This window comes from Pelmatolapia mariae, linkage group LG3_W, assembly GCF_036321145.2.
Source record: "Pelmatolapia mariae isolate MD_Pm_ZW linkage group LG3_W, Pm_UMD_F_2, whole genome shotgun sequence".
In the NCBI taxonomy this organism is placed as follows: Eukaryota; Metazoa; Chordata; class Actinopteri; order Cichliformes; family Cichlidae; genus Pelmatolapia; species Pelmatolapia mariae.
Genome location: NC_086229.1, coordinates 68,302,708 through 68,327,137, shown reverse-complemented (window position 1 = coordinate 68,327,137; position 24,430 = coordinate 68,302,708). Strand labels below are relative to the sequence as shown.

At 41.4% G+C, this 24,430-nt stretch overlaps 1 protein-coding gene across 1 annotated transcript in view; it reads right to left on the bottom strand.

Moving 5' to 3' along the window:
• LOC134623892 (uncharacterized) overlaps positions 1–24,430 on the bottom strand; it is an 82,076-nt gene that overhangs the window by 20,258 nt on the left and 37,388 nt on the right. Inside the window, exon 4 of the mRNA XM_063468901.1 lies at positions 6,938–7,075. Within this exon, the coding sequence (XP_063324971.1) occupies positions 6,938–7,075 (138 nt within the window). The remainder of the gene's footprint in view (positions 1–6,937; positions 7,076–24,430) is intronic.

Below are 24,430 nucleotides of genomic sequence, written 5' to 3'. Positions count from 1 at the left end.
GGCAAAGTTCCTTGTGTTTCTCGTGCACAGGAGAGAACTGGACAAACGCCGTTCCTTCGCTTGACCCCATGGAGAGTGTGTGGAGGAGTCAGGCGCAGACACTGGCAAAGACATGAAACTGAGTTTTGAACGAAAAGCGAGCCTTTATTTCAGCTGAAGACATGGGGTTCAAACAAGGCAGAATCACTAAACTATAACTAAACTGGGGAACTAATACTATGATAAATTATGAAGACATAGAAAACTATGGCTGAGAATACAAAAGACCGGGCATGGAAACATGGAGGGTGGGAACACAGACGACATGACACAGACTGCATGAAACACAGAGACTAATTACACATAAGGGATGATCAGGGGAAGTAGCCACACATGGGAGCACAGCTGACAGACATGAGCCTAAAGACAGGACAGGAGAAGTGAAACTAAATACCCTGACATTGAATACAGACTTTCAAAGTAAAACAGGAAACATGGAGATTAGACATGACATGAACTAAACATAACCACGCAGACATGACACATGAACCAGGGAGACTAAGTACAGGGGGAGATGACATAAACAACTAAGAAACAAAGGACTAAACGGCAATCTCAAAATAAACTAGATGAACTACGCTAGGGTTCTGAATACAAAAGATATATAAAGCTCAAACACTGGGTGTGTGTGGGGGGGGGGGGGCAGAGTGTGACCCCATAAACGACCTCCATAAACCTGCTGGTCTGGAAGTCCAGCTGGCACTTAGAGTAAAACAGATATACGTGTGTTTGCTATACCATATATCAGCAAGAGAGGATACGACCTCTCCTAGGAGGTGTTTCAGTTTCAGTTTCAGTTTTTTATTTGTCATATGCAAGTTAGCACAGGGTCAACATTGCAATGAAATGAGCAGCAGTCACTCAGCAGCATGGTACAGTAGAAGAAAATATAATAAAATAAAATAAAATAATAAAAAAAACATACAAAAATAGTAAAGAGCAAAATATTAGAGAAACGTGGTAAAAGAGAAAAGATGACTAAATATATATGTATCTATAAATATAAATATATGTACACTAGTGATTAAATAAAAAAATCTTGAAAAGAAATATGATGGGATATTGCACAGGAATGAGCAGCAGAAAATTACAGTATTGCACGTTTTTAAATATAAATATCAATAACAATAAAGTGGAGTGACCAGTGCAGATTAAACAGAGCACTTGTGACGCTGCAAGGTAGCTTCTGATTGCGTCCTGTGGACTGTGTTGTGTGTGTGTTGTGGTTGAGGTGTCGTATGGCTTGGTGGTAAAAACTGTTTTTAAGTCTTGTAGTCCGAGCAGACAGACTCCTGTAACGTCTGCCAGATGGTAACAAGGAGAAGAGCTGATGTGTTGGGTGGTTGTGGTCCTTGATGATGCTGTGTGCTTTACGGAGGCATCGCTGGAGATAAATGTCCTGAATGGCAGGAAGCCTCATGCCAGTGATGTGCTCTGCTGCCTTCACCACCCTCTGTAGTGATTTACAGCTGCTGGCAGAGCAGCTTCCGTACCAAACTGTAATGCAGCTCGTCAGCAAGCTCTGGATTGCACACCTGTAGAAATTTGAGGTGATGTTGGCGTTCATGCCAAACTTCCTCAGCCTCCTCAGGAAGTAGGGTCGCTGGCGAGCTTTCCTGATAGTAGTGTCTGTCTGAAGGGTCCAGGAGAAGTCCTCGGTGATGTTGACTCCAAGGAATTTGAAGCTGCTGACCCTTTCGACCTTGACACCGTTGATGTGGATGGGCTGGTGTTCCCTGACTGGTCGTTTCCGGTAGTCCACTATCATTTCTCTAGTTTTGTTGATGTTGAGAGTCAGGTTATTTTCCAGACACCACTAGTACAGTGCCATCACCTCCTCTCTATAGGCCGTCTCATCGTTGTCTGTGATGAGGCCTATGATGGTTGTGTCATCCGCAAACTTGATGATGATGTTGGACTCGTGTTTAGCAACACAGTCGTGTGTGAACAGGGAATATAGGAGGGGCTAAGCACACAACCCTGTGGCATACCTGTGTTTAAGATGAGTGATGAGGAGGTGTGCTTACCAACTCTCACCACCTGGGGCCTGTTTATGAGGAAGTTTAGAATCCATCTGCAGATCGGTGTTCCCAGCCCAAGGTCGACGAGCTTCGTGACAAGTTTTGAGGGGATGATGGTGTTAAATGCCGAGCTGTAGTCGATGAAGAGCATCCTTGCATATGTATTCCCTTTTTCCAGGTGAGTGAGGGTGGTGTGCATTGCCAGGGCGATGGCATCCTCTGTGGCTCTGTTTGTCCGATAGGCAAACTGAAGAGGGTCCAGTGTGTCAGGGAGGGAGGAGCAGATGTGAGCTTTGACCAGCCGCTCCAGGCACTTCATGATGGCGGATGTCAGTGCAATAGGACGGTAGTCATTCAGACAGGAGACCACTGATTTTTTGGGAACAGGAATGATGGTGGATGCTTTGAGGTACGTGGGGACCACTGGGTGCCTCAGGGAGAGGTTGAAAATGTTGGTGAACACCCCTGCCAGCTCGTCTGCACACACTCTGAGTAGCCGGCCTGGGATGCCGTCCGGTCCTGGAGCTTTGTGGGGATTGACCTTTTTAAAAGTCCATCTCACAGCTTCTGTTTTCAGAGTTCAAGTTGCAGCCGCACTGTCCTCCTTAGGGTAGAGGATCTGCTCTCTGTTGTCTGCGTCAAAACGAGAATAGAAGTTGTTAAGCTCGTCTGCGAGAGATGCAGTGGGCTGAACACTGACTGTGTTGACCTTCTTGTAGTCAGTGATGCAGCGCAGTCCATTCCACAGTCGCCTGGTGTCAAAGCTGTGGTAGCTGGATTCCATTTTGTTCCTGTAGTCCTTTCTGGCCTTTTTTATGGACTTTGGGAGGTCGTACCTGGCTGCTTTATATGCATAAGCATCCCCGGAGTTAAAGGCAGAGGTCCGCACTTTTAGCTTGGCACGAACGTCTTTATTTACCCAGGGTTTCTGATTTGGATATATGCAGACAGTGGTTTTTGTGATGATATCATCCATGCACTTTCCAATATATCCAATGACAGAGTCTGTGAGTTCATTGATGTTGCCATCAGCTGCATCCACAAATATCTGCAAGTCAGTTTGTCTCAAAGCAGTCCTGCAGGACCTCCTCAGCCTCACTGTCCCATTTGTAAATAACCCTGGAAACTGTTTTTTCCTATTTTAGTCTTTGTCTGTATCCAGGCAGCAGCAGTATGGAACAATGGTCTGCCTTACCAAAAGCTGGGCGGGGGAGGGGTTTGTAGCACTCTTTGAATGGAGTGCAACAATGGTCCAATGTTTGATCACCTCTTGTGGGGAAGGAGATGTGCTGATAGTATTTGGGGAGAACCTTCTTTATGTTGGCTCTGTTGAAGTCTCCCAGCATAATAAAGGCAGCTTCTGGATTTTTGTTCTCAAGTCCAGTAATGATGTCATACAGTTCTTCCATAGCCGTAGCTTTATCAGCGTGTGGGGGAACGTAAACAGCTGAGAGAAGAACTGAGCTGAACTCCCTCGGGAGGTAAAATGGCCTGACTTTAATGGTCAGTAGGTCGAGGCTCTGAGAGCAGTAAGTTTTTAAGATACACACATCTCTAGCCCACAATGAGTTAACCATAAAGCACACCCCTCCTCCCCTTTTCTTGTCTGAGTCCTTTGTTCGCTCTCCCCGGTAAACAGTGAATTAATCCGGCGTGATGGCGCAGTCGGGGACGCTGGGCTCCAGCCATGTCTCTGTGAAGGCCAGAATGCAGCAGTTCCTGATGTCTTGTTGGTGTTTAATCCATGCACGCAGCTCGTCAAGTTTGTTGTCCAGAGACTGGAGATTCACAAGCAGGATGCTGGGGAGAGGTGGCTTGCTGTTTCTCTGTCGCGTTCAGCACAAATCACCGGCGCATTTCCCCCTCTTTGTATTCCCTCGACGTCGAGCAAGTAAACAAAGGATCCCAGGCAGCAGAGCGTCCACGGAGTCGAAACCCGCTGTAAAGTCCGAACTGGCTGACGAACGTAGATCGAGAAGCGTTTGTCTGTCATACCGAGTGTATGATTGCGCTGTGCGCACAGAAATAGAAAGCAGTACAAAATAAATAATAACATTTTTGCTGAGATGACTGGGAGCTCTCGTCGGTGCGGCCATCTTACGGAGCAACCGGAAGTCCTGCTTCCGGTTGCGCCATAAGATGGCTGTGTGATCTGTGCTAGAACACTCTGAAGAGGAGTGAATGCACTCCCCTCTTCATGCTACACAAAGTTGTTACAGACCTCCTAGGATGAGACATTTTTTCAATATGCCACCAACTATATACTTCTAAACACAAATGATGACATGTTTCTCAATACAAATGACAATAATAAAATATAAACCAATCACAAGGCTCAAACTACTTGTTGTGAGACCAATTCTTTATTTTTCCACACCAAACTGTTTAATAAGACAAACTTTACAAGTGTAACCAGTTAATTCAAATATAACTAATTCTTTAACATTATCAGGATTTCATAATAAAAACTACAGATTCCATCTGAACTCTGTGGAGCCTGATCTCAAGGTTTTTAAGTCTGACCCTGAAACCAGAAGAGGATCTCTCTCTTTCTTCAGATTCATTGTGATCCAGTGATTTCAGTCCTGCATGATCAGGCTGATGTTTGCACAGAGCAGATAATGAAGTGAATGTTTTTGCACATTGGTAACAGTGAAACAGTTTATTTACAGCGTGGAATCGTTTGTGTTCAGAGTATGAACTGACATTCCTGAAGCTCTTGTCACACTGGTCACAGCTGAAGTTCACTTCCATGTGTGTACGTTCATGTTTGTTACGATGTCCTGATTGTGAGAAGCTTTTGTCACAGTGTCTGCACTTGTATGGTGTCTCTCCTGTGTGGATTCACTTATGTTTGTATTTTAAGCTCATGTGCAGTGGTGAAGGATGACCCACACTGGTCACAGATGTGCTTTTTTACCACACTGTGGAAGAGTTCATGTATTTTAATGTACTTGGTGTGTGGAAGCCTGTCCCACATTTTTTGCAGTAGTTCATTTTGTCTCCAGTGTGTCTACGTTGATGTGGTTTTAGGTCCCATTGATGATTGGAAGTTTTTCCACAAAGGTCACAGAGAAACTTTCCCACCACCAAAGTGACGACAGGGTTGAGAATCCATCTGCGTCGCTCTGCTTCTAAACAATGACAGCATAAGTGATTTCTGCCAATATCCAATTACATTTTACTGTTTACATTATAACACTCAGCTTACCGAGCGAAAATGGCTTGACATGACAGTTTTCCAAACTGTTCATTCAGTATAACTCCATAGGTTTACTGATCAGACTTGTTCCAAATAATCAGGTTAAAATGACAGTATAAGACAAATCAATACATTCTCACAGTAACTGCAATTGTAGAGTTACTTTCTGGTGTGGGTCTGTTGGTGTCTTTTCAGGTGATATGGAGATTTAAAAGTCTTCTCACACAGGTCACATTTATAAGGTCTCTCCTTAGTGTGGATAATCATGTGTTGTTTTAACTGTACATCTGTTGTAAACGGTTTCCCACACTGATCACAGCAGTAAACATCATTTCCAGTGTGAATCAGTAGGTGAATATTTCGGTACTGTATGTCGTTGAAAGTTTTTTCACAAAAGTCGCAGCTGTACAAAGTCGAGTGGGTAACTAGATGCCTCTGTAAGCGTTCATTTTGAGTGAAAGCTTTACCACACAAGTCACAGTTGTACGGTTTAACTTCACTGTGGATGAGTTGGTGTGTTTTTAAGTGTCCAGCCTGGGTAAAACTCTTCCCGCACTCATCACAGCTGTACGGTTTAACTCCACTGTGGATGAGTTGGTGTGTTTTTAAGCCTCCAGCCTGGGTAAAAGACTTTCCACACAAGTCACAGTTGTATGGTTTAACTTCACTGTGGACGAGTTGGTGAGTTTTTAAGTGTCCAGGCTGGGTAAAATTCTTCCCGCACTCATCACAGCTGTAAGGTTTAACTCCACTGTGAATGACTTTGTGTCTTTTTAGGCTTGTAGCCCGGTTAAAAGACATTCCACACAAGTCACAGCTGTACGGTTTAACTCCACTGTGGATGAGTTGGTGAGTTTTTAAGTGTCCAGCATGGGTAAAAGACTTTCCACACGAGTCACAGCTGTACGGTTTAACTTCACTGTGGATGAGTTGGTGAGTTTTTAAGTGTCTAATCTGGGTAAAATCCTTCCCGCACTCATCACAGCGGTAAGGTTTAACTCCACTGTGGAAGAGTTGGTGTTTTTTTAAGTCTCCAGCCCGGGTAAAAGACTTTCCACACAACTCACAGCTGTAAGGTTTAACTCCACTGTGGATGAGTCGGTGTCTTTTTAGGGTTTGAGCCACGGTAAAATCCTTCCCACACTCATCACAGCTGTAGGTTTTCTCTCCCTTTCTGTGAGGTTTGTTGGCCTCCTGAGAGCACTGACTTCTCGCTCCATGTTGGTCCTGCAGTGACAGAGATACAAACAGAGGCAGTGAGTGAAATGCAGTCATGGAACAAACTGAAACTCCCTCCATTAGTGGAATCAAACATGTCAACAAACACATTGTTGGTGTGTTTCCACCACCTTTTGGTGATAGTGTCACATTACAATGATGTGCAATAAGAGTTGTACTGAAACTGACATTATTGAAGAAATATTGATAAGTGGAGAAAATCTTTTACTTCATAAATTTTTTTGAGTTCAACTGTTGATATTGTTATTTCAATGTATTCTAAAAATATGATCTTTGTATTTTCTTCTAACTTCTTTGGTTTTTGGTTGTGAATGTAGATTCTGTATATATGGATGAGACAAGAAGGAAAAGACAAAGCTGCTGTTAATGTGTTTTTAAAAACCAACCAGCTGTGCACACAGTTTCAATAACAGTGTAACTGTGATATTTTTCTCACCTTCTGTGTTGAAGTCATTGTTTCCTCTGTAGTGGCTGAGCTGAGTCCAAATGGCTGAAATTGTTCCTCTGTTGCTCCACCAGACTCTTCTGCTGTTACTCAGCTGGGACACAAAAAGTATATAGACGTATTTTATCCCTGACAAAAAGAAGCAGAGCAAATAAACATTACTACACTCCTCAGTGACGACAGTACCTATGAAGCTTCAAGGTAAAACCCCAGAAGCAACTACAAAAAGAAAGTCATCAGTTGCTTACAAGAACTTGAAAGGGGAAAAGCCACTGACTGCCCCATATGTCACCGCCTTTACCCAGTGGATGCTACACCCTGTATATATACTTCCATAAATCCACAAAGGAGTCCCGCTCAGACTCATCAGTAGCAGTATAAACTCAGCCAACTACAACATTTCCAAGCACCTCATTACCATCCTACGGGGGCTTGCAAAAATCATAGAGGAAGTGGCATACATCACGAGGGGGTACCTGTTGATGATGTTAACAACACCCTTACGACCACTTGGTGAACTCGCAAACACTTAGGATTTAGCTGTACCTGACCTTAGATGTTTCTGAAACAAGAAGGACATATTGATTTGCTCTCCTGATATTTAGACTGTAGTGTTGACATTGTAACCTTTAAGGAGCACAAAATGTATTAATCCTACTAACACATACACGCATGCAATGAAGCTCAAGAAGACCAGATAGTATTGTTTCTGATTTTATGGTTCACTTAGTGGGATGAGAAGCAATATATGAACTAGTGGACTAATATTATATTAGGAAAGATGATTGAATAATAGCAGGGGTGAACAGAATGTAGCAGAGGGATTAAATGAGTGAGACTAACAGATTCTTAGGTTCTTGTTCCTGATGTGTGGGGGAGGTTTTTACCATGACATACACCTTGTTACATGGCAGGGCTCGCAAAATTTCAAAATCCCTGGTAGCCCTTCGGGCAGGGACTCTTCAGTTTGTGGTAGCCCAAAATAAATTTAAGTAGCCCGAATAAAAAAGAGAGCAATTTTTTGATTGATGTTTTGTTTCCTGTTTCGTTTCCTTTACAATATTATACATTAAAGTATAATATTGTAAAGGAAACAAAACATTAATCAAAAAATTGTTGAAACACAAAATGCAACATTGTATAAAATTTACAATCATCAACTCAAATACTTGGTTCTAATTGAACAGAAATTTCTATGAACTCGTAAGAACTGTACAACAGGAATCAGTCTGTGTCAGATCCTAAATTTGAAATTTCCACTGAAGTCACAGGTAAGAGGTAGTGGAACCAACATCTAGGCCATTTGCTTTTTGTTTTGTTTGAAGTTTGCAAAGACTGCTAAATTTTGCCAATGGTAGTTCACTCTTTGCAACATAGTACGCTGTTCTAAACAGATTTTTCAGGTTTATTTTTAGTATGTTCTTTGCAATTGGTGTTTGTTGATATTGCAGACTGAGCAATAATGAATTTCTTGCATTTCTCATGGGTTCAAATGGGGGTCTTTCTTAAAATTACTGGTCCCAGTAACAAAGGCGCTTGTCGACGCAGAAATCGAGGGAAAACCAACAACACACCCGGCAGAACATTATGTTATTTACAGGGGTGCACATGTGCGCATTTGCTGTCTAAATAAAAGACGCGCACTAGATAAGAAGTTGCAACGCGCGTTTGCGTACATATAAAAGGCACTGTTTTTGTCCGCTAGAGTGGGATTTTCACGGCATATTCTGCACCATATCTCTGTGCGTTCATCATTTCTTTGAAGCCAGCTTACCTCCTGCAACCACTTTTCCGAGAATACGCGCTTCTTTTGCAGTTCGGACTCCTTCTGACATTTCTTTGGAGGTGGAGGAACACCAAAGTAATTGCTTAAAGGAGCTTGCTTCTTCGACATCTTTAAGAGTTCTAAACAAATGTCTGTCCTCCAGAAAATCTTATGTACACAAACGCGCGTTGCAACTTCTTATCTTGTGCGCGTTTTTTATTTTGACAGCGAATGCGCACCTGCAGACCACTTATGTGCACCCCTGGTTATTTAGCTTGTCATATTGCAGCCACAGAAATTCTTTTGTCCATGAAACCATAAAGCTGCACTTTTTTTCCCCTCATAGTCTGATTTGTCATAACTTTTCCGTTTTGTGGTAGGCTTTTCTTTGGCTGTCACTTCTTCACCCTGACCTGTCTTATTTGGCTCAGCAGAACTAAAATATATATCCTGCTGCTTTTACACAAGCACTCACATAACGTTCAGCGATTCTCTGCGCAATCAACCTCTCACATGTTTAAGCTTACTGTGGGAGATTTCACTTCTCAGGTTTGAATAGTAAGCTAATGAGTGATAAGACGATGTCAGAGGAATTGGTGCGCAATTAATCGTCACTCACCAATCAGTACTGCCGCTCTCTATACACAGTTCACGCGATCGCAAAGTAAAAGCAAAAAACAAGCGCAAATTCAAACGTGATTTCAATATGTCACATATTGCAGGGCTCTAGAGTGCGACCAAATTTTTCAGTGGTGCGACTAAAAAAAAATATTTGGTCGCACCGGTGCGACCAAATATTTTCGGGTAACAAAAAAAAAAAAAAATCTCTGCAACTCTCCGTGTGGTCAACAACAGACACACATTATGCCCTATCGTGGACTAAACCAATCAGAGATGGTCAGGGGCGGGACCTCTCTGATTGGCCGTGGTCTAGTTGGAAGTGCAGGTAGAAGAGAGAGGTGAGTAGCTTGAATAAGGCGATATCAATTCATTAACGGATTCCACACAAAGACGTAAACACAGAGCGGACCCGACGCATCAGAATCAGCTTTGTCTTTCTCGGCTTTCTCACCCGACGGCCCGTAGACGGACACGCTGTCGGAGCTCACCGAGCCCACCGTCCGCGCTGTGTTTCCGTCTTTTTTGCGCTGATTCTGAGCTGCAGGTTTTGTCTCTCTCCAACCAAAATTCGCCGAGCCAGCAGCCAAAGAAGCAGCAAACTACGCTTCACATTTGATCAATGTCGTCATGAATTCCCTCTTACTTTTGCTGTTTTGCTTCCATCACGATAAAAATCACACTTCATGCACAGCTCCCTCTCTCTCCCTCTCGCTGTACTTCAAGAACAGCTTCCCGTCTCAAATCTCTGTTTTCTGCATTATCCATTCACTTATTACCCACCAGTCTACCGTTGTTTACAGCGCTGTCGGCCGCTGTCTTTTTCTTTTTTTCACTTAAATGACCTCGGACAAGAAAGCCTAGTTTCTGCTGTTCAATACTGAAGAAATGTAAACTTTTTAAAATTGTGCAAAATTACAGAATATTGCAGAATATTTTTAAGGTCATCTGCTATAAAAAGCCAGGCCAGAAAAATCTCCTTCATGTTTTTCTGTGTTTTATTCTCAGTTACTTTCACACAAAGGCATCTGCTGTGATGTTCACAATTCTGATGAAGTCTCACATGCATCAGTGCTGATAAATGATCAGAATTATAATATTTCTGACTGTCTGAGGCTAAATTGAATCGAATCAGGTCTTTGAGAACCGGAATCGAATGGATTATAGAAATCAGTGATGATACCCAGCCCTAGTGATCAGCCTAGGCCTGACAGAAGTTGATGTAGCTGTGGGTAATAAGAAAAGATGAAAAAAACTATTGATAACTTTTTTTGTTAAGTTAAGGCCTGATCCGTCTGAAATTCATAGCCAGCTCTGACACAAAGCCATCAATCTTTGAATGCTGAAAAAGCACAGTGTATCCAGAAAACACACTTCATGCTGCAATAAATGCACTGCCCAAGTGTCCCCTCTCCCCACTGCCTTTCAGCAGCATGCAACAGCAAACAGGTTGTCAGAGGAGGCCGAGATGATGATTAAGTTTAACATTTTCTACAATATTTACAAAGCACTTTAAGCACAAGTTTGTTAGTTAATAATTTAGAAATTAATATTGTCTGTATGGACTTCCCCCCCAAAGAAAGTGCACATGTAAAACTGCGGTGTTAAGTGATGCAGTTGAAAAATTTGAGTGCGCCTAACTTTTGTGCCGGTACGCCTAAATTTTTAAAGTTAGGCGCACCGGTGCGCCCATGTCAAAAAGTTAGTCTAGAGCCCTGTATTGACAGTGGCTCACCGATGCCAATGACATAATTACCCAGCTACATTTCCGAAAAAATGCAAAAGCATTGACATATATTTTCCTTCCTATGATAGCCCGACGGGCAGGGCTGAGATAGATTTTGGTAGCCCAACTGGAAAATTCGCTAGCCCCGGGACGTAGGGCTAGCGATTTTGCGAGCCTTGCATGGGATGAAACTTGCATTTTTGTTACCAAGTGGAACCTGACAATTAGTTATGGTTTAATTTATCCATATAAGGAGAAGAGTATGTTTTGACAAGTCATAAAACTAGGCTTTCATATTTTTTTCATATTTTGTAGAATTTTATTTTATTTTATTTATGTTTGAGGAGTGCACTGAAAGTTGTGCTTGAGAATTTACTCTCCTTCAAGCAGGCCTGCATGATTGGAACTAAAAGTGCTATACAACACTGTTGCTTTAAAAACGATCGTAAAGTGAGCTCCTCCACATTACAATGGGCTCTTGAGAAAGTCACCTATGTGGGATACGATTAGATAGCAAGTCCTAAGTCCTTGCAAGGATTCAGCAAGGTATTCTGAATTTGTCTTTTTTCTGTTTTGAAATGATGTCATGTTGCTGGAAGTTAGTGATGGGATTTCCGGCTCTTTTTAGAGAACCGGCTCTTCAGGTTGTTATGTTGCTTTAATTAATTTATTATTAACAACAATATAAAATTAAGGACAAAGGGAATTATCAATTTTTTTTTTTTTTAAAAAGTGGTTTTACACATTTATATCTGTTCATATATAAATATATGCAGTGGCCCCTAGAGACAAAGCATGTACAAATTCCAAAACACATTTCTAGCGTTAACTGAACTTCCAAAACAGAGCTACCTAGATCACTTAAATGACACAGTTGAAAGCATATGTGTATTGTTTGTGTTTTATATTATACACAAGCACTCATATATTTCATCTTTTTCCTTTTAAACAAATTTAAAGTGAAACAAAACAAAACACTGCAAACCACAACACAATTAAATATAAATTAAAATATGAAAACAAAAAGAAGATGCATATTCTCTCTCATATTTTTTATGAATAAACTTTCTGAATCCTTTATCATCTGCAACTGAAAATAGTTGTGGTTGATTCCTATACCTTTCTAATGTGATGTTGTTGTCCCTGGCTCTCTTTCTGTCTCGCTCTGTTCCTGTGCTACTGCAAGCGTAACTACTGCCCCTCCCCCCTCTTCCCAGCGCAAAGCACAAGGCTCGCGTGCGGAGTGAACCGGAAAAAAAAGTGCGACAGAGGGTGAGAGAAAGAAAAAAACCCTACAGCTCGTTACGTTCACTTCAAAGATCCGGCTCTAAGATCTGTTTCGTTCGCGACCGACACATCACTACTGGCAGTAGAAACCTAAGTTGACAGAAGAAGTTGTGCTTTCAGCAATAAACATACGGGGACTGACTGGACTGATAATGGGGACAAATGGTTGACTGACTTGACACCGATATGCAAGATTGCACCTACTCCAAGCAGACAAGGAAAGGGTGGATGTATGTATGGTTTTTCAGGAGCAGGGACATGACAGCGACATCCTAGTAGGGCTGTGCGATATGACCAAAATCTCATATCTCGATATATAAGAATTCTATCGTCCCGATAACGATATAACTCACAAAAATGTAACATTTTCTGTAAATTCTGTGAATCTCTGGCAGCTCGACTTGCGGGAAGTGTTTCCAGCTGCGTGTCGTGTACCTGGAGTCGAGTATTTTAACCGATGCATGAAACGATACATTTTAGATATAAGTTGTAACAGCCGCCGTTTTCTTTGTGAGTATTTATTACACAGCGTGCTGCGGGGAAAAGCCTGTTCTAACGTTTGAGTCTAAGGTTTATTTTTTAGCACCTGGCAGCTCTTTTTTACTTCTCATCCGTAAATAATCTGCATACTATTTCAGGTGATTCAGTTTATTTTGAAAAGTCTCAACAGGATCTTGAGCTTTATTGTGAAAGGTTTATGTGGAACATAAACAAGCGGACACGCGATGGTGTTACCGTCGTTGTTGCTAACGACAACGCATAAAAACAAGCGCTTGTCCGTCCTTAGTGTGGTCATATTAAATATAAGAGAAAGAGAGAACTTTAAGAAATTAATATAGCCACTACAGTGACCAACAAAACGGTGAAAAAAATATTGCCGTAAACAGTTTATTTTGCAACACCATGAAACAAACGATAGCATAAAATAAAACGATAGACGTTTTTATATCGTCATCCGATATATATCGTTATATCGAACAGCCCTACATCCTAGGGTTGCATGATCTTGTGGGCCATGCAGACTTAATCTTATAATTGTTCAACTCACTCATGTAGGACATTTTAACAAACTAGGAGAGAGACTGTGGAAACAACACTATGATTCTTAGCGTTTTGTTAGGTTGACTTTGTTAACCCCTGTTTAAAGGACAAAAATTGACTTTTGTTCTCCAAGCATTTCGTGTCACCTTAAATCTCACAAGAATGACAGTGGGGGTCTGCCTGTCATAAAATAAGGAGTAAGAGCTGCCTCAGCCAGATAGACAGCCTGGGGAGGACAGGCCTCGCCCCCCACTCTATGGCTGTATTCCAATTCAGGAGAGGTGTCAAAATCCATAGGATGCATCCTCCTGAGAACACATCCTACAAACGTACTACAAATGCGGCCTCAAGAGGATGCAGCCCATGAATTTGGACATCCCCAGAGTCTGCAACCTTGAAAGCGGGATGGAACCCGCACCGCTTGACGGATTTTCGGAGCATTACGGCTATCGAGCCTCGCGGAGTGATACGTACTGTGCTTCAACATAATATTACCGTATTGTGTGTATAACCTTTTTTTCAGTTTTGTGGATATTATACATGGCTATGCTCAGGATGTGTCAGCCAATTTCCACTAGAAATTGATGAGTCTTTCTAGCGCAGACCCACTGCTGGTACGAGACGATTCTACTACAACAGCAAAAAGCATTGGACAACAAGTAGAGGTCTTTGATCTCGTGCACGAGGGAGAAAACTATGACAAGCGCCATTTCTTCGCTTGACCCAGAGGCTCTCGTCTGCTTCATTGTACCACTGCTCTTTATTGTGGTTACATAAATATTCATAAGTTCATTAACATATGACATCTTACATAGGTATACAAAGGGCAGCTCGATTATGGCAAAAATGATAATCACAATTATGTTCACTGAAATTGAGATCTCGATTATTTGACGATATTTAACAATAACAAATATTCAACAATATTGAATAATGGCTTTAAAGATTGTCAAAATGTAATATAAATAGTGTGCAAATACTGATAACAGTACAATTGTTTGCAATATACAAAATAAATGAAAAATGTAAACATCTATGTTTAGTGAACTTCAAAATACTGCAAATAACCAAACATCAAGGCAAGCTGTGTAGCCACACAATTGCATCAAACTGACATTGAGGTATGTCAATTTGCAGTGTTGCTCTGTGGTGCAGCTACGACGCCGTAGCAAAGTTTCCACACTATGTCTACTTGATCCACGTCTGACTCCGCGAACCCATAATGTTTCCATACCACTGAAGTTGTTTTACCTCTTTTCAACCAACGGCATTCTTTCTTCAGCACCCATTATCCTCTCCAAATAACTTCTGCTTAGCTTTCCGAGCTTTCCTCGGGTCCTCTTAATTGTTGTGACGCGTGTTTGAAATGCAGAGAGGTGCGCTCGATTTGCTACACAGAGCAGCGCGAGAGTAAAGCACGAAGGAGGTGCTAATAATCGTCTCAGTCATTTTTAATGATCGTTGAAAGCCCAGATCGTAATTTAGATTAAAATCAGATTAACTGAGCAGCCCTAGGTATACATGTGACCAAAGAGTACCAGTCTGTGCATAGTGTAGGCGTGTGTGTGTTCGTGTTCCAGATGTGACCCTTTGAAGACTCCCCAAAGCAGGTACCAGGAGTCCAGCGGTCCACCTAAACAAAGAGCTCTTATACTTAATCAGATATAGAGTACGTGTCCTTCTATACCCAGGGGGTCAGCAACCTTTAACACCCAAAGAGCCACTTTGATCCAGTTTCCACGCAAAAGAAAACACGGAGCCACAAATACATTTTTCAATATCACAATAATCTTCCAATTTAGAACTAGGGCTGCTCGATTATGGCAAAAATGATAATCACGATTATTTTCACTGAAATTGAGATCTCGATTATTTGACGATATTTATTTAACAATAGCAATGTATTGAATAATGGCTTTAAAGAAAAAAATAATATAAAATAATATAAAATAGTGTGCAAATACTGATAACAGTGCAAATGTTTGCAATATAAAAAATAAATGAAAAATGTAAACATCTATGTTTAGTGAACTTCAAAATACTGCATAATACTGGTTGTTCACTGTGTTAATTGAGCAGTGGTCTTTGGCGAGGAAAACATTACCGCGTTTGTTATCTCCTTGTGTCTGTGGGAGCTGGTGGGATATTTAGTCGCGTTGTACAGGGTAGCGTGAATAGAAGTCTGTAAGGATGAAGCAGGTGTTGTCAAGAGTTTTTTCTCTATGTTCCTTCATTGTTTGATCGTATGTCACTTTGTGAGCGGTCTTCAAATGATTGAATAAATTTGTAGTGTTGCTCTGTGGTGCAGCTACGACACCGTAGCAAAGTTTCCACACTATGTCTACTTGATCCACGTCTGACTCCGCGAACCCATAATGTTTCCACACCACTTAAGTCGTTTTACCTCTCTTTTCAACCAACGGCATTCTTTCTTCAGCAGCCATTATCCTCTCCTCTCCAAATAACTTCTGCTGAGCTTTCCGAGCTTCCCTCGGGTCCTCTTAATTGTTGTGACGCGTAATCGAAACGCAGAGAGGTGCGCTCGATTTGCCACACGGAGCAGCGCGAGAGGAGGAGCTAATAATCGGCTCAGTCATTTTTAATGATCGTTGAAAGCCCAGATCGTAATCACGATTAAAATTCGATTAATTGAGCAGCCCTATTTAGAACTACAATTTAAAAAAAAAAAAAAAAAAAGAATTAACCACAATTAAATTACACTTCAGCTAAATACTTCTAAAGGAGCAAACATAAATTCTCTTTGGAGGGTGTTTGAGTCTTAAAGCTGCCAGCCACGCTAGTTTCCGATCCTCCTTCCTCGGCATAGAGTGCAGCGCGTAGGGCGGTGGGCACGGACAGGCATTTCTAAGTTGTTGATGCTCAAGGCAAAATGTTTCTAATGCACAATTGCGCACTGCTGGCACTGTCTCTGCACAGAAAATCTGCGTTGTGCACAAAAAAAAAAAAAACTAACCTAAATTGAAATTAAAATTAATACTTTAACAATTCTGTTTTTGCAGTGTTAGTCAGTAAGTGACTGGCTGCTCCCAAATGGGATTAGAATGATGCCACCTTATCCCATAGTCCAGCCAATATTTGTATATACGCAGCCAATCAACGTGGTTGACAGGCTATGACCGCGTCCTTATGTGCCGACACCGGTGTTTTAGCTAGCAAAGCAGCGTGGCTGATGTGGAGTGGAGCCACGTTAATGACAACGTGTACAACCATTGGAGATGTGAGCAGGACAGACAGAACAATTGACAGAAAAAGTGTGGCCTTTATACCAGTTTTCAATGGTGTTGATAGGCCACATAAAACCAGAGTTATGATAATGTTTGGTTTTCCTCCTGAATACTATCGTTGTTTATATTTACTGCGGGAAGAAACAGTAAAAACGGCGCTTTATAAGAAAAAAGGCTTGAAAGCCTGTGAGCAAAAACAAACCCCACCCCCCTCTACCTTCGTCCAAAAAATTACCATGTCGACCAATCAAAAAAAAATTATATGGCAACGTGGCATCTAGTTGTTAAGAAACGGGGGGAAGTTTTAGGAATGACGGCTGTGATTTGAGACATGAGAGATTTGAGACGTTTAGCGCAAATCTTGTGTAGTTAGTGTGTAGTGTAGTCAATAGTTTTGTTGTGTGTGTCAGAACAATGAGGCAACTGCTGAATGTTACAGGTGTTACAGGAGTGATACATCTCCTGTTCTCAGGCCTGCAGGTATCAGGCTGTTGTTCTCCTTTATCTCATAGTGGACCGAAATTATGTTTTGGAGTAGCACAAATAATTTGTGTGGCATCAAATTTGATGCAGAACAGCTGATTGTTCTGTAAATAGTTTGAAATGTTTTTTTTTTTTAAATGCAGCCAAGGAAATTTTAAATAAAGGTCATTATTTACTGTATATTGCAGACAGAGTTACAGACTCTCTCCCAGACCACAGAGTCATAATACAAGTCAGAGCTTTTGTGTTTTCAAAATTGGAGTTCAAGTTATTTTTACTTCCACTAGTGTTAACATACTACACAGTTAATGAACAAGATTTATTTATTATTTTTTATTGTAAGTGGGCTAAAGCAGTTAATTAAAAGAAGTCTAACATAAATGTAAATGCTGTAATTTTATTATTTTAATAAACCATGTAACTTAGGATTAGATGCCGGCGTGACCACAGTGCACGTCTGATGTCGCTCACAGTGGTCCAAGGGACCGCTCAGGGAGTTTGTGTGTTCGCTCAGACATGTGAAAAATTAGAGGGAAAATTGGACGCTGCTCCAGCCAGCCAGAGAATCCCTGCCATCTCCTCCATGTGCCCCAAGCAGCAAATGGGCGGTAGAAACCGATCGGTGCCTATGCCATTCCCAAAATCTACTGGCATGATGTCGGGGCAGCATGAGTACGAACATTTTTCTTTGTCGATGCCCGTGATGTCGCCCCGGTGTTCCAGATCAACTGGCATTTAGATCAACTGCCGTTGGTCGAACAGATGTGTGGCAGTCTTGCGTTTCAAAGCTGCTACCGACAAACCAGCAAAAAAAACGCCAAATGTGTCATTTGTGACACTTGTGAGGTTATCTCAAACACACTCCGTCAGTCTTGATGCTGTTGAACAACAAAATGTTTAAAAATGTCGCGAGTTTACCTGGTGATATCCTCATGCGCGACGCGATCGCGAAAACAGCAACCAATTAACACCACACCGGTGCTGTTCACAGGACAGCAAGAGTAAACGATCGGGAGACTCTTGTCGTCGTTATCGTCCCCCTCGCACGTTTTATTTCTCTGGTTTCAGCGTTTTTGCTGCACAACTAAAGCGTGCAGTTTACTTTGTGTGCACTAACATGGACTCGAGTCAACCAGTGCCACCTCTGGCCAAGTGCCACAGCCTACAGCCAGATCAACTTGTGACACACATCTGCAGCACGTTTGAATTAGTTTCATGCACAACACATTTGTACCTTTCAATTGTGTGTTTGTGCGTCATGCAAAGAAACCTTTGAAATGAATGAAATGATATCATGTATCTATTTTGGACCACATTTGTAAAAAATTCCAAATTATATACACAAAGTCATAGGAATCACCACCCCTGTTCATCATGATCTTAATATTTTTGCCCATAAGAAAAACGTCTAGTGTTGTCACATCACATCCTGTAAGCATAGTCTGTCTGTGTCTTTTCTCTGCAAACAAACATTTTAGAGTTGGTAGTTATATACAGTCTGTATAAGTGTGGTTAATCCAATAAAAATTTGTAAGGAGATGGCAGTTACTGTGAATTTACAGCAGTTACACAGTGATTGGTAGTAAACAGTCCCCAAAACTTGCATATGATCTTCAATTTGGAATCCATCTACTGACTATCACATAGCAGCTGGAGCAGTCTCCAATGGAGGTGAGTCCATTGCTGCCACCTGTGGCCAAGAACCATAGCCTACTACTAGATTAACTTGTGACACACATCTGCACCTGCTTCTATGATCACATTGAGTAGAGGCTGAGTGGCTGCACTTACGCCTGGTGCATTCAAATCCACCTACAAACATGTTGAAAGATGCAATGCCAGCAATGTGGATTGACAACACTAAAAACAATCATTAAGCAAAGACAACAGGGATCTCTTTTTTCATGTTTATTTGGCATGCACAACATTTGTAGTCGCCTTCTTTACAGGTGAAGTCCACGAACACTGTATGGTACCAATTTGCACAGAAGGTACATTCAATCTGCAGGAAAAATTAGATCAGAGTCAGAATCATTCATCTGACGTCAGGCTGTTGAGTGAAGCAATTAAACATGTTCAGATGTGCAGGTACTGTAGATTTCTGTGCAAAAGCCTTATCTGTGAATCTGTCAATGTTTTCATGTGTCCTTTAGGTGCTCCAGTCTCTTTAAAGTGCAAAGGCATGCAGGTTACGTGAACTACAAGTTTTCTGTTGGTGCATCAAAGTGACATTTCACCCAGTGATGTTTAAGTAACCCATTCAAGGTGTTTCTGTCTTAGGTATCGATTTGGTGATCTTACACACTGATCAGTTTCTGCACCTGAGCTTCTCTCACCACAGGCACAACATACCTGCGAAAGGTCATTGAAAATATATTCCACAATAGGGATAGACATGCTGACTGTGCTGACAGAATGTGTTGTGAGAACAGTAGTCAAACATTAATGTGTAATATATTTGTTGAATACATAAGTCTTTGCTGTGAAATGATATAAACAAAAGGAGCGCTGATTTCAGAATCTTCAAGTATGATAAGCTCAAAATAAGCAAAACTGCATGTCATGTAGTTGAACGTTTTTTTGGAAAGGATGGAAAACAATGACAGTTACAAATGTATTGTGCATAAAACGAATTCAAATGTGGTGATAGAGCCAGCTACAGATGTGTGTCACAAGTTAATCTGGCTGGATAATAAACAGAAACAATTGATCCCTGTTCTCTTTGCTTACTGATTGTTTTTAGTGTTGACAATCCACATTGCTGGGATTGCATCTTTCAACATGTTTGTGGGTAGATTTGGATGCACCAGGTGTAAGTGCAGCCACTCAGCCTCTACTCAATGTGATCATAGAAGCAGGTGCAGATGTGTGTCACAAGTTAATCTAGTAGTAGGCTATGGTACTTGGCCACAGGTGGCAGCAATGGACTGACCTCCATTGGAGACTGCTCCAGCTGCTATGTGATAGTCAGTAGATGGATTCCAAATTGAAGATCAAGTTTTGGGGACTGTTTATTACTAATTTCATTTCATTTATTTATTTCACACTTGGTCAACAGTTTCCACAGTTAGTTCTTTCAAACAAACCAACTACACTTTCTGTCAGTAAAGCACTGCAACCATGTGTGAAAAGGAACAGGCAGAAGAATATATTCTTATTAAACCCTGCCCCCTATCTACAATCCAACTTATATTGCAAGTGGGCACCAAAAGTCAAGGAACAAACTAACATAAACACTTATTTCCAGTCCTAACTCAAACCAAACAACAAATTTACAATCAGAATATACCACTCCACATAGTAACAAGGAGAAAAGATAAGTAAATAAAATAAATGAAGCAAAAAATAATGGATCCTTATTCAATTAACTCCATTTTCATTCACATTCTTCATATTGAGTTATTGTTTTAGACATGTAACATTTTTTTAAAACAATGTAAATTTATACAATTCTTTGAATTATAATGAAGAGAGTTCCACAGTTGTATACCCCTCACTGGTTGATTCGAGTCCATGTTAGTGCACAAAGTAAACTGCGCGCTTTAGTTGTGAAGCAAAAGCGCTGAAACCGGAGAAATAAAACGTGCGAGGGGGACGATAACGACGACAAGAGTCTCCCGATCGTTTACTCTTCCTGTCCTGTGAACAACACCGGCGTGGTGTTAATTGTTTGCTGTTTTCGCGATCGCGTCGCGCATGAGGATATCACCAGGTAAACTCGCGACATTCTTAAACATTTTGTTGTTCAACAGCATCAAGACTGACGGAGTGTGTTTGAGATACCCTCACAAGTGTCACAAATGACACATTTGGCGGGTTTTTTTTGCTGGTTTGTCGGTAGCAGCTTTGAAACGCAAGTCTGCCACACATCTGTTCGACCAACGCCAGTTGATCTAAACGCCAGTTGATCTGGAACACCGGTCTCTACTCAAAATGGCCAGCCCTGAATGCATTTGGAGATCTGAAGTCCTATTCTAAAGGCTGATTTCCTCCCCCACGCTTGTACCCGTGGCTTCCTGTCCTGTCCTGGGGGTTTGTTGTTCTCCTGCCCTGCACCCCATCCTTTTGTTCATATTCCAAGACTATTTTTCTATATCTATTCTTACCCCCTAAAAACCGCCATATTATGATGTTGCAAGCAATCACAAACTCTACAGTCTGTCTAACTCCAATGTATACCAAGCAATCTATAATTCTCAACAGAGCTAAAATCAACATAAACTGAACCCACATTAAAGTTAGCTCGGTGCTTACCTTTAGATGAGCCCACAAACCGAGAGAAACTCCGTGATGAAGCTGAAAGTCTTAAGAAACAGATCAGGGAGCAGAGACCCACGTGGTTCACGCTGATCTAAGCTACAATCCAGGAGACAAGGGTGTGCAGATCGATGCAGATATCGATCCAAACGTTGGTAGTGGTATATGTTCCTAAGTTTACTACTTTACTCCCATTTCATGAAAAAGCAGCTCTCTCTGCTCGACTCTCTTCTCCTGCATACACACTTTGCTCCGCCTCCTTTTCCGGCTCTGCCGTGATTTGTTGCTGTGCGGTCACGTGACTCAGCTACGCAACGTAACCACGTGGGGTGTTATTTCGAAATTAGCGCCTCTCTCCTTTTCCTAAACTCTTTTTCTTGGCCTCGATGAAAACGTCATCGTGGGAAGGAGATTTGCTAAGGACTCAGGGAAAGAGAGGAGCGGTGCTGAGTGTCTTGTTTCTCTATGTTGTTGTGGGTTCTCAAGAATGACACCATTACTTGAAGAGAAGGTATTTTATCGAACTGTGGTTCACATGTAAACAAAGCTTCGCCATCACCGTCTGCTCAGAGGTAACTTCCTCTAGCTATCTAGCTCCCCCTACAGTCCAGGAGTATTAACAACCAATGTTCCCTCTAATTTTTCACGTGTCTGAGCGAACACACAAACTCCCTGAGCGATCCCTTGGATAACTGTGAGCGACATCAGACGTGTGCACTGTGGTCACGCCGGCATCTAATCCTAAGTTACATGGTTTATTAAAATAATAAAATTAGAGCATTTACATTTATGACTACTTTTAATCAACTGCTTTAGCCCACTTACAATGAAAATTTAAAAAAAATCTAGTCATTGACCTGTGTAGTATGTTAACACTATTGGAAGTAAAAATAACTAGAACTCCAATTTCGAAAACACAATATTCTTTTTTTTTTTTTTTTATAAAGCTCTGACTTGTATTATGAGTCTGGGAGAGAGTCCTGCAACTCTCTGTCTGCAAAATACAGTATATAATGACCAATGCTGGGCAATTAATTATATAGTTACTTCTTCAAAAAAGTAACTCAGTTGAGCAAACAACAAAGTTTTTTGCAGCTATTTTTTTAAATGCAGCCAAGGTATTTTTAAATAAACATTTCAAACTATTTACAGAACAATCAGCTGTTCTGCATCAAATTTGATGCCACACAAATTATTTGTGCAATTCCAAAAAATAATTTCGGTCCACTATGAGATAAAGGAGAACAACAGCCTGATATCTGCAGGCCTGAGAACAGGAGATGTATCACTGCTGTAACACCTGTAACATTCAGCAGTCGCCTCATTGTTCTGACACACACAACAAAACTATTGACTACACTACACACTAACTACACAAGATTTGCGCTAAACGTGCAAATCTCTCACATCTCAAAACACCGCCGTCACTCCTAAAACTTCCCCCCGTTTCTTAACAACTAGATGCCACATTGCCATATAATTTTTTTGATTGGTCGACATGGTACTTTTTTGGACAAATAGGAAAGAGAGAGGAGGGTGGGGGTTGTTTTTGCTTTCGAGCCTTTTTTCTTATAAAACGCAGTTTTTACCGTTTCTTCCCGCAGTAAATATAAACAACGAAAGTATTCAGGAAGAAAACCAAACATTGCATATATTTTTATCATAACTCTGGTTTTACGTGGCCCATCAACACAATTTAAAAACTGGTATAAAGTCCACACTTTTCCGTCAATTGTTCGTCTGTCCTGCTCACATCTTCAATGGTTGTACACGTTGTCATTAACGTGGCTTCACATCAGCCACGCCGCTTTGCTAGCTAAAACACCGGTGTCGGCACATAAGGACGCTGTCATAGCCTGTCAACGACGTTGATTGGCTGCGTATATACGCATTATTGGCTGAACTATGGGATAAGGTGGCATCGTTCTAGTCCCATACAGGAGCAGCCAGTCACTTACTGACTAACACTGCAAAATAGAATTGTTAAAGTATTAAATTTAATTTCAATTCAGGTTAGATTTTTTTTGTGTGCAACGCAGATTTTCTGTGCGCAGAGACCGTGCCAGCAGTGCACAATTGAGCACGTGCGCAGCTTAGAGGGAACATTGTTAACAACATAAAACATGATACTAGGCAAATAAGGGGCCTTTCTCAATATGCGTACTTGCATTCTCGTGTACTCGTGATACGTCATCAGTCGGAGACCAAGTACTGTTCCAATTCGAATTACGCATCAAGTCGAGAACGCGAAAAAGTCCCAGATGTGTTCTCGCTCCGCCAGTTTTATCGAGCATGCATCGGTGGTGACTGTCGCTACCCGATCCGTACCGGAAACCCGATCGGTACCCCGCATGCGCAAATGTTACGTCACTTCCTCTCTTTGCCAACATTGCGACATTCAATATATTTGAATGATACGGTTAGCGCCCAGTTAGCTCCTAGCATTTCTCAACAGCTCTGCCTTCTTTTCGACTACCGGGACATTTAAACAATGGATAATCCGTATACAAACAAATTCATGATTTTCTCCTCAACAGAGAGCGTCCCCCGATTGAACAACAGCGCCGTAAAATAAGAAGAATGGCGCCTAATTACAGAGTTAATAATACAGACTTTGTAATGTGTCACGTGAAGATTCATCAGCCAGATGAAGTGTTTACTGACAATTGACAGTGATAGCGGACATCATCATCACTATTCCAATCAATCCTCTCCACACAGACAAGCATAAACACACTGACTATCACTAAATCAAATTAAACACACGTTTGTAATGACGCTAATTCAGTTTACAATAGGGTTCATTCGCTCAGTCAGCAGGTGGCAGTATCCTCAAACACCGGGGAGTAAACTACCATTAAACGAACAGAAAAAGAAGAAAACCCCTGCACATGCGCGGTACGGATTGGGTAGACCCGATTTGTACGGTCCGACTTTGCACATGCGCAGTAAGTATCGGGGAGTCCTAATCCATAACTATCTTTTTATTTTTTTGTTTTTGTCTACATTATATTAAACGTTTCATTATCGGAAACATTTTAAGAGACACTTATTATTCTTAA